At 38.8% G+C, this 14,276-nt stretch overlaps 1 protein-coding gene across 1 annotated transcript in view; it reads right to left on the bottom strand.

Moving 5' to 3' along the window:
* Nucleotides 1-14,150, bottom strand: part of MDN1 (midasin AAA ATPase 1) — a 95,083-nt gene extending 80,933 nt beyond the window's left edge. Inside the window, exons 1-7 of the mRNA XM_050316778.1 lie at nt 14,000-14,150; nt 7,448-7,674; nt 6,625-6,849; nt 4,963-5,070; nt 4,691-4,883; nt 2,602-2,814; nt 1,249-1,380 (exon numbers count right to left, since the gene is read on the bottom strand). Coding sequence (XP_050172735.1) covers nt 1,249-1,380; nt 2,602-2,814; nt 4,691-4,883; nt 4,963-5,070; nt 6,625-6,849; nt 7,448-7,674; nt 14,000-14,116 — 1,215 coding nt within the window. The 5' untranslated portion in view covers nt 14,117-14,150. The remainder of the gene's footprint in view (nt 1-1,248; nt 1,381-2,601; nt 2,815-4,690; nt 4,884-4,962; nt 5,071-6,624; nt 6,850-7,447; nt 7,675-13,999) is intronic.
* Nucleotides 14,151-14,276: the final 126 nt, after the last annotated feature.

The following is a 14,276-nucleotide window of genomic DNA, read 5'->3' as shown; positions in this document are numbered from 1 at the left end:
AGATATATAACTTATAAGGGAACGGAAATTATAGCCTTTACACTGCAAGTCCAAATCAAAACTATTCTCAAATTCTTGAATTAATTATTAGACACTTTCACATCAGAAGCCTTATTTTCTTTATGTACCTGAACAAGGATGACCTGCATCTCCAAGATGTCATTCTCAAACATCAACATTTTTCAGTGTATACCCTGCTACCCTCAGGAGAGTTTGGTATCTGTTTATTTGGTATCTATTTATCCTTCCCTGAAGAAGGACAGTAACCGTGGTGGAAGGAAAAAAGGGAGGTAGGACCACAATGATCCCTCAGCACAGAGGGAGGCAAGCACAAACACTTTGATACAGAGAAAGGAGACAGGATGCCTGTAGGGAGGACCTGAAGAAAGGGAGAGTATGATGAATGCAGGATACTACTCGGGGCATGCTTATGGTGAGTGCAATGAGTTGAATCCACAGAAGCAAGTAAGTGCATGACCCCTGGCAGTGAACTGTCTAGTACACAGAAGCAGTACTTCTTAGCTTTCTTATAGATTTTCTGTATTTCAGAAGCCTAGAACCCAGTAAACAAACTGTCAGGTTATTCAGTCACACAAAGGATGCTTTACAGAACAGATGTTAAAGCAAACAACGATCTGCAGAATATCTGGCAGGCCTATACAGCACATCATTCTTGCAGATGACATGTTTTCAGTAGGCATTATTTCAAAAGGGAAGGACGACAGTCTAACTAGTTGTTCTGGAGCTGAAAACAGGAAATCCGCTAAAACCTAAAATGCTTAATGCAACCATACACTTTTGATATCCAAGCCAGAGGTAAAAAATGTGTAGGAAAAGAAAACAAACAAACAAACAAAAAAGGCAGCACAACACAACAAAACACTAAAAAGATCTTAAAAGCAGCACCACCCTAATACACTGATAATATTCTGTGGTGTTTAGGGCCACCTTTGTTTTCAAATACCAACACATGATCAAATAGATAGCTCATTATCAATGTCAATTCCAATCTTCAGAGTGAAATTTCACATCAGTGGCAGGATCATTACTACTCTGTAACAATGACAAAATCTAAGATGGTGTGCTAATATGTGAACAAAGACAGACAGGTTAGTTCTTCCTAAACCCTTTTTAGAAGAAGAGCAGCATTTTCACCTTGTTGTTACAGAACCCATGGTAATTAGACTGCCAAAATTGCTATCGTGGGCATTAAGACCAGTACCCTAAAGTGAACATAAACCTACATACCACATCCAGAGGAGCATAATCAATGTCTTCCAGAAGTATCCAATGACCTTTGGTAACAGCTTGTGTCAAGGTTCCAGGTTGCCACACAAACTCCCCTGGTACATCTGTACAACGATACATACCGAGCAGCGTCTATGACAGAAACAATCAGTAAATGAGAGACCTGTTCATGATATCCCTTAAGAAACTCAGACAAGAGAATTAGAAATATGGCCAAAGTTGGTATGCAAATAACACTTACTTAGCCCTCATATTACTAAACAATCCATCTAGAAATGTGTGCCCACCATGACACCTTTTTTCATTACAAAAAAGAAGCTTCCCCCTTTTACATGTATGATAATCAAACAAACATAGTAATTAAAACAAACTAGGTAACTGGAAGTGAATCTATAAGCTGTGTCACCATAACTTACAAACAGAAAACTGTCTAGGGTTGCACTGAACTTTTACATTTTTGAAAAGCCTATGACTAAGGTAGTAAAAGGAACTGTAAATCAAGATATTCAAAGGTAAAAATCAGTCAAGTGTTGCTTCTCTCTCAAATTGTAACTTCCATATTTAAGCATTTCTTAAATAATTAAGTTTATGGTTTCACCACTTTTTCTTAATATGGCAGTCTTAATCATGTATATGAAAAGGTACAGTTGCGAGATGGTGAAACCAGCTGTGCCATGCAAGTGAAGAAAGTGCTCGTGCATTCCAATAAAAACCTTCAGATAGCACTTCTGGCAGACACTAACCACCTTTGAAAACTAAATATAAATTGAGCCAAACAACATAAATCAATTCAAGCTCAAAAGTTATAAGGAAAACCCAAAAGAATGCGGAATTATCTTCACCTCTGGTTTTATCTCTACAGATAGAGCTAGATCACTATTAATTAATTCCAAATCTCCTCAACATCATGAGATTTTGCTTTATCTCATCCTTACCACAAAAAAGTTGGCATCAGATTAAAGTGACATTAGCTCACTTAAACTGAAATGAAAGTGTTCATATAACCTTTGGCACCAGCTTGAGTCATTTTAGAATCATGTTTTTTCCAATGTAAATCAATTTTTTTTAATTAAAGAAATCAATATAGGTCTTCCACACAGAAAACCCTGATAAAACAATTTGAATGACACAGATACAGTATAATTATGCAAAGACTTTAAAACCTATAGAAACTTAACTATTACTTTTCTTCACATTTATTTATTTATTCATTCTCATCAATTGTAAGACCAATACTACAGAGTTGGGCACTGAGGTCCTTCAGTAAAACATTAAATTATCAGAAAATTAAGCCCATGGTTTAAGTAAAAATGATGCCCTATCATTCAACAATAAAACAAATTCATCAGTTACCTTACTATCAGTTTGATCTCCAAGCTGAACTTTCAAAATATGAGGAGGTTTTGCTCTTCCTGTAACAGCTGCTAAATATTCAATTAAAGAAGTTTTGCCACATCCTATCGGTCCTTCTAATAAAACAGGAGTCTGATTTGCTACAGCAATAGCAAGGTTCTGAAGATTTGTGAAGGCAGATTCAACCAAAACAAAACTGTTCATGTTATTTTCCTGTTAAAACATAAAATTTGGGTTAATACACCGAAATTGTTACTTTACTTACAGGTTCTACAACACAGTACCATTAGGAAAGTGAGCCTGACAACTAGAAAAATTTTGGTTTGCAGATCTGCATATAAAATGAAGGAGTCTAAAGCTGTATTTAATTACAAATATTAAAACAGATTTAATCAAAAACCTATTAAAGGTGAAATACTTAATAAAAAGTATATGTAGAATCTGTTCCCAAAGGGAGTTCACACTAAATTATTAGTACAGGCATTATAACTACTCCATCATAACACATGTCAATCGAATGCAATTCGCAATGTAAGTGAACTTAAGTCATCAGAATGGATCCAAATCACAGGACAAATCAAACAGCAGTTAGATTCAGATGATATAAGTATGAATATTAATTGAATAAATATGAATATTTACTTCTTTCTACAGAGGCCAAAGTAAAAGATTATTAAACTCAGTGAGTGAAAAAAAAAGGGTTAATTCAGTAATTTTACTCAAATTAATGCAGTTTATTGAAAGCTAATTAATCAATGCTACAGATAGTCTCCAAATACTTTGACTTTTACAGTCACATATCAGTATGTGGCACAAAAATGAGGGCTTTATGCCAAAAGGTACAGAGGAAAGAAATCAGAGCACTGAAACAAGTGTCTTTTATTTAAGTCTGACCTTCTTTTCAGATAATAGTTTCATGTATTTGTCTGGTAACAATGCTAGTTTTTAAGAGTACCTGCCCCCCTCACAGTTGCTCCTACATCTTTGTCAGACCTCCTAAGCTGTTACTGGAACCTCTCTAAAGTAACTGGAACTACACTGGAGACCAGATCAGTGAAATACGTGTGGCACATAAAAATATAAATGCATGAAGTTCTGGGAAATTTCCTCTTCCCTCACAGACAGGGAGTATCCTTTGAGTAATCCAGTTTATAGCATGGCCTATAGCAGTGACACTGGAATGAGAGTAACTATCTTCTTAAACAGCTCTACAGTTTCTTCCCTGCCACAATGAATTTCAAACCATTCTCTCAATCCTATAAAAAAACTAAAAGGCTAGAAAAGAGCTAGAGATGCTACTCAAAAAATTCTGGACACTGGTAGTCTTCATTCATTTCTTTGTCCTTCTGCAGATCACTGTTGCAAAATTAAACAAGAAAACTCAGCTGAAGAGCTAAAACTGAACCTAAAGGAGGAAAACAATTGAGAACACAGCTGCAGCTACAAAGAGGAAACTGAACAGTTTAAGTCAAATTGCAATTGAAGAGAAAAAAGGTTAAATACTGTTTGTTCAAAGATATTTGATGGGCTTCCCAAAACAGTGAGGCACTATATTCTGCATTACACCTCACTCAGGTGGAGACAGTAAGTTCTCGCTCACTTCCTTGCCCTTTTTTCAGCCTTCTAGAAGACTACATAGCAGCTTTGTTTTCTTTTGTTAAGAGAAGAACTAAGCATATATTTGGAGAAAGACTGCTTATAAGATGCCTGTATAGCAAAAACACCCATATCGTGCAGGTAAAAGCAACTCCACCAGATCCTGGCTTTACTCAGCTATGGATCATCATCCTAACTTGGACTGGAGATACTCTGCAAGGGTGAACAGTCTTTTGCAGTAACTTGTACAAACTGCTACACAAAGATAAAATGAACAGTACTGTTGCTCCTTCATTACTTCATTCCACTTCAGAGGTTCTTTGCAGTGTCTGCATCATGCAACACTACCTTACAGCACACATGAAGAAAGCTATTACACATTAATTAAGAGTATCTCAATAGCATTTAATCAGGAAATAAAGTCAGTTCACTGTACTTAAGAGATTCTTTAAAAAAAAAAAAAAAAGTACAGATTTAACCATGGGTTACATACCTGCTCTTCAGAAACACGCTGTAGTCTAGGCAGCACAATGCCACATACAGATACTACATGTGCAGAGAGGTCACCCGACACAATATGTCCTTGTGTATACTGCAGTTCTTTCTCCTTTTGCCAAAATGAGGAGTCTGGATTGGCCAAAACAAGAGCTTGTTCCACATTCTGCAGCTGGGATTCTTCCAGTAGCCTGTGAAACCCGTGTTTATTAACTCAACTGAAAGCCATCAAGAAAAATAAATAGTATTCAAGACTTTAAAAGTCCTTACTTTAGTCTGAAATGTATCAGCTCCTCAGGATTGAATATCTTCTTCAGGAAAGATAATTTATGTTCATCGTTCATGCACGTAACCAGAGCAAGACAGTTCGCAGTATACCTAAAAATTATATTCAAAACAAAGCATGTCAAAACATAGGCTTAAGAAATGTAGTTTGACAACTGTAAACCGCAAAACAAAACATCAAGTTTGGAAAAATGTGCAGAAAACTTAATTCATAGAAATTATTTTAGCATTACGCTTAAAAGCGTAGAGAAACAACTCAGAACTGAGAAAAGCAATTCTATCACAGAACAGTTTACCATTTATACACCAATTAGCTAACATTCCTTCGAGGAATTGAATTATCAGTAGAAATATAATACAGGAAAGCACTTATCCAAATAAATGAACATTAACATATGAGAAAAGGAAAATGAGATCTTTGTCTGATTTTTTTCTCCTACCATTTCCCTTCCGAAATTGCTATTTCATGCTATTTTTAAAGTTACCCTAATGCAATTAAATCAATTTTCAGTACCAAAAGAAGACAACAACTCTCATGTCTTGACTTCATTACTACATAAAGCTGTCTTGTAACAAAAGGACATGTAACATAAATCATAAACCACTTTTCATTTATTATAATGCTTTGGAGGTAATTATTATAATTACCTTCCAAGAACTAAGTTTTTAATGAGCTCAGTGGGGGAGGGAGGGAAGGAAGGAGGGAGGGATGGAAGAATAGCCAGAAGAAGATTGGTTAAGGACAAAGTTTAAAAGTCAGCTCATTCACGTAAGATTACTAGCTGAACACCAAGTGAACCAGTTCTGTTCCATGTATTAGAAGTACTATCTCTTTTTCTAAGACTATCTAAGTGTATCTCATCCTGAAGAGCATCATAAATGCCTCATAGATTTGACAACACTAGTTTCTGCCCTTTCTAAATTATACACCCTACTTTAAAATTATGTGTTACTAACGTAATTCTGAATTTATGTTTTAAAAATTGAAGACTATTAAAGATCCTTTCTAAAATAAAAGGCACTATCAATACTATCACTCATATAAATAAAGTAGAACATGTGATTAGGTTGAAGCCCTGCAGGCAGACACCATAAAACATCTAACCAAAATCCCATGCAAAACCTGTAACAAGGCCAATACGGAGTATAGCTTAAATGTGCAAAGTTTTACAGTGGCTGAGAAATCTATATACACAGTATAGAAAAAAGAACCAACTTGCTAATGATGTATCAATGCAGAATACTAAAATATATCATTGTAATGTAAGACGGAGTGAGCGTACAATCATCTCTACTGTTTTCTAGGATAACTTGCTACAGTGCATGCAGTACACCAACAGGCTTAACAGCAGAGGTGAAGGGATAAGTTTACCAGCTTCCCTGAATCCAACTTGGGCAAACTGAAGTTATTCGAAAGGATTCTCCAGACCATAGCTTTAAGCACATCTAAGAGCTAGCCTAAAATTCACTTTGTGATAGATCACCACAGCTTTCAAAAGGTCAAGTAAGAGGTACAATTACAGATACCATTGGAAGGAATTCTGGTCTTATTTGAAGATGCTTTCTACTTGCATGTGAACATTGTTAACTACAGTTCAAGATATAGATACATCTTTTCAGTGGAGAAGATTTGGGGTTTTAACTTACCAGCGTACTAAAGTGTCGTGACTCCTTAGGAGTGGAATACACACACTCCAGTCCCATATTTCCCGGAAAACTGATTGCTCCTTTTGCAAAAATCTGTAGGCTGCTTCCATAAGGTCCCGTAACTTCATTCGCCTGCGCCCATATCGGACTGTGCTTGCATCTGAGCTCTCCAGGAAAAGCCTCTGGAAAACTGGTGATGTAGTCTTAAAGTATCTTAAGGCAAATCTTTAGAAGAGAGAGAAAAAGAGATGGAACAGAGATATTAAGCCAGAGGAAAGGAAACCAGCCACAGATAAAAATGCCAGGGCAGAGGTCCTAAGACAGTAATTGATGGTACTAAGAACTAAGGCCTGTAATTAAATTTGTCCACACTTGGAAAGAAAACCACTTCAGCAACCAGCTGACAACAGATACTTGACTGTATTAGAAATCATCACTTAATGATCAAGGGGAAACATTTGATGAAATCTCTTTGATTACTCTTTTTTACTGAAAAAGTAATGCCGATTCCTACTTATGTAACTTTATATTCCACTGATCTACAGGTCTAATTTTAAATACAGAGATTTTGGTAGTGAACAATTTTCATGGTAGCTCTTTTGCTCTTCTTTGGATCATAGATGAAAATCACAATAAGATCTTAGAATGCAATTTAATTTAAATAAGTTGTGTTTGAAACTCACAGGTACTAAATAATTCTTTCCACATCTGTTATTGTGGGAGACAATCCAAATTCTAACATCACCTCTCACCACCGATGAACACTGACAAACACAAACTCCCTGAGTTCAAACACTGCACAAAGTGACTTCATGTTACTCACGGCAAAACGTCAGGGTGGTCAGCAACCAGCTTGCTCATGGCTACACACAGCCTTTCATGCCGATCGTGGTTGATCTGGCCACCAGCTTTAATGGCTTCTGCATTTCTTTCCAACAAATCCAACAAGATTGGGCGAACTTGACGGCCAATCAACAGGGTACATTCTTTATCCAGCAGTAACTGTGCCAACGTATTGAGGATGCACTGCCGATCCTGCTGAGTCCAAATCTAAAGGAATGGAAAGTAAGAGCAGGTAAAATGGAAAATGAGTTGGACTTTTAACTCCAGAATTATACATGCAGGATTCAGACTGAATTTAACAGGAACAAATCACTCAAAATCAGAAGGGAATCCAAAAGTCACGATGCAAGTACTTAATTGACACGTCTCTCCATATTTTAAAAAACTGGGGAAAAAAAAAAAAAGAGTAACATGCAGAATGATACACTAAATAGGAATTACAAAACCATCCCCAAATACTTAATTATACTTTACAGTTGAAAAATAAAAAAATATTAAAATTAAAAAATATTAAAAATAAAAAATATTATTTGCTTTAAGAAAAAATTGGGACAATGTCATAACAACTAATACATCTTTGTTACTAGAATTTCCACTTTCTCAACAGCTCTGTCTCATGAAAGCCACAAAATACTTAAGAATTTGAAGGTTTAAATAGAGTTTAAGTTTCTTCAAGTTCACTATCTTTTTTCAAAAAAGAAGCATTCAATTGTGCATGATCACAGCCTTATTTCCATAGTCCTAATAGCAATTACAGCAAGCAATGCTCCTGACAATGAGCAACAGGTATCTGCAATTTTGAGGTTGAGATTACTTTTTTTTTTCCTTTACTTTTACATAAAAATGGCCATTTATTGTGTGTGAGAGACTGGAAAGTTAATAGTTAAGGATCAAAACAACTGGGCACTTGAAAAAGCAGCAGGGTGCTTTGCTGGCTATCTGCAAGGTAACAGCCCAGGTGCAGAGGGGGTGAGCACCAACCACTTGAGGCTACAAGCTGGGTTTTCAGCCAGACTTGGGAAGAGGCCAGTAAGAAGCAGATACTGTGAGGTGGGATAATGCTTTTTATCATGCCAATGTCCTCCCTTACACAAATCACCCAGGTGTGAAAACTCCCCTCTGGGGAAGTACTGGGACATCACAGGTAGATTCGAAGGTATTCACCCTTTCTGATGGGCCATAATTGGCTGCTGAAGTGAGAGGCAGCTATAATGTCTTAAAAAGGTGTAGTAAGCCATCAAAGACCCCTATGATCCACGTTATTATATCAGACAGTATAAAACTCCCCGCCCCCAGGGAAGTAGCCGTGTGTTCCCACCTGAACCTGAACATATATCAATCCATTGAACCGTGTATTTCGTGAGCCTCAACCCCGACTGATCAAAACTATGACTTCGACCGAGGGACATTTAAATTGCAACAATCAAATCTCATTGATGGATTCACAGGTGGCGATATCTTTCTACTCTTATCCTTTCTTTTCCCTAATATATTTTCTTAAGTGCTTTTTTTATGCTTTCATATTGTTATATTACTATAGCTAATAACCAAACTGGCTACATACCTCCTTTCCATGCAACCGAATTGTTCTAAAATAAAGCCTACATATATATATTTATAAACATTGATCGTTCAGTGTTGCTTCACTCTAATCCACCCCAAGTGATCTATTAAAAAGAACCTGAGTTACCCGTGCCTTCAGGGGCGCATCATAACTGTGTGAAACAAAATACAAGACTTTAGAATACATGTAAAACATATTCACCTCTGTCAGGAAAAAAAGAAAGAAAAAACCCCAACACATATTTCCTTCACGTGACCCTCAATCTTCCTAACTTTGTTACTGAAGAACAACAATCTACTTCTGTGGTCTCTGAGCTCATGTTACTACCTAAGCACCTCTCCAGTTGTACAATGTTTAACATATAATGCAGTATAAGTAATTCTGAAAATCAGGATTATGAATTTGCACTGAAGCAGTTTTGCTCTTAACTTGGATGCTCTCCCCCCCTTACTGAGTGAACCCTTTTCCTATTCAAGACAGAAATACTCTGTAATTCAGGTAATCTTTTGTTTTAGCAAGACACGCAGCCAGTTGCTGCTCCTCCTAGACTTTTGTTACTCAAATAAAACCTCCTGAGCCCACAGATGGGCTGGTTTCATTGTCACAAGGTATACAGAGTGCTGAGGTCCTTTGAATGGGTGACCTTCTAAGGTTATACCACCGATGACATCCTTCTACAATACATGCATACCTGTTCAAGTTCCTTAGGCCTCCTGAATTTGAATAGACATTCACTCCCTAAGAGCATGTAAGAAACCAGGAAAACTGCAGTATATATACACTATAAACATCAAACTTATCACATTGATTGCAAGCAGTTTCTTTCATGCCTTCTGGTTTGTTTTTTTTTTACAAACCATGATATAAGTTCATCTTCCTCTCATCTATCAGAGCAGGATCCAAAATAATTAAAAAATGGAGCAAAGAAGACACTGTTCGTTACACGGTATCAGATTTTGACTGGCAAAATGATTCATAAGCTGTTCAAAGGCAGCATGACTCTAAAGAAACAGAAATAAACTCCATTGAAAAAAATAAAACTGCCTTCAGTTTCCAAATCGATTATATCTTTGGCTACCCAAACAGGGCACAATAGGGGCTTAATTTATTAACCAGGTCTTTCAGTATCAAATAAAACCAGTTGACAATAGCAAAATAAGTAATATGACTGACCTGGTAAAAAAAATTCTGTAACTACGTGACTATTGTAAGACAAATTCATGACAACAGTAATTCTGTGAGAGCAAGCAGGTTTTTAATCATTGTGTGTAGTACCTTTAGGATGTATAAAACTGATCAAATATCAGTGGCAACATCTTCATTCTACAAAGAGACCGTTTGATTTCGGATACTAATTGAAAATTTAATGAAAAGAATACTGTCAGAGAGGGTTTTTTTAAGTAAAGATGGCCTTACTAAATACTCAGCTTTCTCAACCAGTAGCAATAGACAGCTGATCTGAAAATGTTCACATCTGGGACTGCAAATCTGCACATGCGGTTCTGAACGGCTGCTTTAAGAAAGCATCACAACAGACTGTGCCTCCAAACACAGAACATATCAAGCACATTGTCTATTATTTAAAGACACATGAAGCAGACACACAGCTAGAATCAGGACTCGAAGTCACACACACAATCCCATGCTCCAGCAGCACATTGCACACCTCCTTCACAACCTGCATGGCAATTTACTCAGTGCTCACAAGGTACAGAAATCTTCATTAATAACCAGCTTAGTCCAAACCCTGAGGTTCCTAGAAGAAAGGATCACAGCAATGAGCAATCTGGTCCCACACAAAATCCACATTTCTGCTCGTGACTCACAGGTTACACCACGCACAGATTTAACAATGGGATGCTTCTGAAGAGTGGGAGGGCATAAGAGGAAGCAAGGGAAATCTTTCTTCCCCTCCAACACAGGAACACCCGTTCTTGTCTCTATTCCCTCACACAACAGCTCTATCACTGTATGACTGTACAGCAATTAATTTTGCTAGATTATCCAAATTGATGCTTCTTACAAAGTTTTCCACTAGGTGAGAAAGTTGAATGGATTTTTCTTATCAGCAGACTCACTAGGTTCAAAACAAGCAACAAACAGATGTGTCTTGGCCTTGGGAAGAGGCAAAAAGAAAACAGAGCAGCACCACTCTTTTTGGCAGCTCTTCAGTTCAGAAGCAAAGCAGTAGCCTGCTTTTTCAAGAAAAAAAATTAAAAAGCAGAGGGGATATGCAGTCTCACAAGGAGCACAAGCTGGAACTTCCTTCACCTCTCCCAGCACATCGTCTTTGAAAGGGTTAGACAGATCTCTCCTTCAAGAACAGCAAGAATGTTCCCTTTGATTCTGTATCACTAACAAGCTGTTTCCCAAAAATCACAGCCCTTCAAAAACTAGATGCAAAAGATGACAATACAGCCCAGGATTGAACAAAAGTGCAGTACACCTTGCCTTATTTATAATGCTACATGATGTAAAGCCTAATTAGTCTTTCAAATAAAAAGCTGAAGTCATATTTTTGGAGAAAAAAAAAGGTCTGCCTTGGTTGCCAGGACATTTTTGTGATAGCCAATGAGTAGCTGTGTGAATTTGGGATAGATAGGTCACCTCTTTTTCCCTACATTTATTAATATAAATGAATAAAGGCATTTATCAATGTCAAATGCTAAGACTGAAGGACTATAAACAAGAGCTCAGAGTTGTTATTAAGACAATTTTCACTGCTACATTGCAGAATGGAAGGTAAAATGAAGGATGCCAAGCTAAATCACCAACAAATTAAAAAAGGAAATTAAGAATGGTCTGCTTGAGATCTCCAGTCCACTTAAGATGGTTCCACAGACTAAACAGAAGAAATATCAAAAGGGGTCAGGTTTTTTTATTTATATCTTTCCATATATGCACAGTGATAGATGGAAAGGGCAGAAATGAATAAGGATACTTTTGCATTGAAGTTCCATTCCTAATAGTATTTTAACCTTCACAGCAATGAACTTCTTAACTGAAATTACACCACTACAGGGAGCCAAAACATATACATTCGCAAAAAACTGAACTGAAAATTCTACACAGGAAGACTTCCTGACACACCTTTGGTGACACACCAAAGAACCAAAAGCACATTGTAGCCATCTGTGGACCCTACTGCTTATACAGTTTGCTTAAATTATTCAAAAACGGTGAGGCAGGAAAGAAAGACTGGTTCAGAGAGCTCTTCATCCTCTTTTCCTCATTCAGAGCACAGACATTTGCTGTACCTTTGCAGAGTTAAGTTATACACCAATACTCTACAGAAAAGGCTCTAGTTCTATTACATACTCAAGCAATGGAACAAGACCTTCCATCTACACATTAAACAGTGTCTTATTATGATCCTCAAAGGCCGTTCCTTACTCAGCAGTTGTGAGCAAGTTTTATTCCATTATGTAACACTGAAGAAATAAGTTGCCAGAAAGACATAATGAAGCTGCAGGGCAAAGGGAGCTCTGGGTTTCCAGAATGCACGCTTCCTCGGTTACACACAAAGTAACTTGTAGGAAATCAGGTATGACAACTGGAACCGGAGTTTGTTTATTGGCAAGATAAACCTAACATAATCCTAGATCTGTAGCTTCCAAGTCTGGAAATAGCAATTCACTTTTCAAAAGGATGCATAATTGCTCGTTAACATTCTGTTCCAAACTCCCCTATATAATCACTATTTAATAATTTCCACCTAGCAAGACTTTTAAACCTGAAATGTATCTCAAGGCAGCAGAAGGGAAAGGGCACGATCTCTTTCCCTATCTCAGCTCTCAGTGACTCACTTCTGGTTCACTGCTCCATCTGTCTGCTGCATCGTGTATCCACATCGTCCCCGTCTCTATTTCTCAGCTGGTTCTTTCTCTTGGATAGCAACCCTTCATGACTGCTTCCCACCAATTAGCATCAACTCTTCATCTCAGGAATATATATTCATGTCAATTTTACTTTGATCCTGTGATTTGCTGCGACAGAAGAAAAAGCCATCTGTCTACCAACAAAGAACCCTGACTATCAGGATGAAAGCCTTCCCCAACCATAAGTAAGAGACAGCAATCAGACTAAAAGCCAATATTCTGAAAAAAACATGATACTTTAGACTTTTCATCTTCAAACAACTGAGAAATTTCATAGACACTCAAAAGAGAAATATGGACTTTGAGCCCCAAAATGTGTACACAATTTCGGGGCTTCAAAAGCTTTATCATGAAGTGTATTAATAAAACAACATCTGATGCGCTGTTATCCTGTTACTACATCTCTTCAAGGATTTCAGAGACAGAAAGGAGATTGGCCTCAACTCTCCTAGAAGGCAGGTGTGCTTTTCAGAGTTCAGGCAGCCAAAGCATGAAAGTGAATATAACCACCATCTTTCGAGCATCCCTACAACTTGTGAGACTGTGATTAAAGAAATTCTCGAAGCAAACCCTGGAAAATCTAGCCCTCTGCCTTTTTATCCCACGTGTCTCACGTGCAGTTTTAAGGCAATTAAAGAAAAAGCACCAGGAAACAGCATCAGGGTAGGAACTAATACTGTCTCTGTGCTTGATAACAACATCCCACCTCTGGATATCACGCTTCCAGAGTCACCTCAAGGCACATGGGAGACACCGAAAATTTTAAATGCGGGGCAAAATGCCCCCTCGGGAGAGGAACCAGAACACAGGAGAGGACCTGCCTCACGGGCTGCACTCCTGCAAGGGGCGGGGAGGGCAAGACAAGACACCACAACAGGGAGATGGAGGGAGAAGGGGCAGGCAGAGAGCGGGGATTCAGGGCCGGCACGGGGCAGTGGGGCCGCAGACAAAGCTGCGGGGCGGACACGGCGGCACGGGGCGGGCAGAGGGGGCCAGCGGCGCGGTGCCCCCCCTTCCCCGCCACGGTGCTCCCCGCGGGACCCGCCCGGAGGGAGAGCGCGCGCTCGGGGGCTCCTGCCGAGCTTCCCACCTGCTTCGCCAGGAACCTGCTCAGCTCCGCGCTGCTCTTCTCGTTCCTGCGCGCCACCAGCTGCAGTGGCTCCGCCAGGCGGAACCGCAGATCCCCCTCGGCCGCCGCCGCCGCCATCCCGCTCTGCCCGCTCCTCCCGCACGTGCGGGCGCGACGCGGCCGCTCCAACTTCCGCCCGGCCTCCGTCACGGGAAGCGCGGCCCCGCCCCGCCCCCCCGGCCCGAACTACAGTTCCCGGCGTGCACCGCATCGAACTACAGCTCCCGGCGTGCATCGC

Source organism: Myiozetetes cayanensis, unplaced genomic scaffold (assembly GCF_022539395.1).
Source record: "Myiozetetes cayanensis isolate MyiCay16 unplaced genomic scaffold, myiCay2020 scf2-11, whole genome shotgun sequence".
Taxonomy (NCBI): domain Eukaryota; kingdom Metazoa; phylum Chordata; class Aves; order Passeriformes; family Tyrannidae; genus Myiozetetes; species Myiozetetes cayanensis.
Note: the sequence above shows the minus strand (reverse complement) of the source record. Positions and strands in the feature narration are given on the sequence as shown.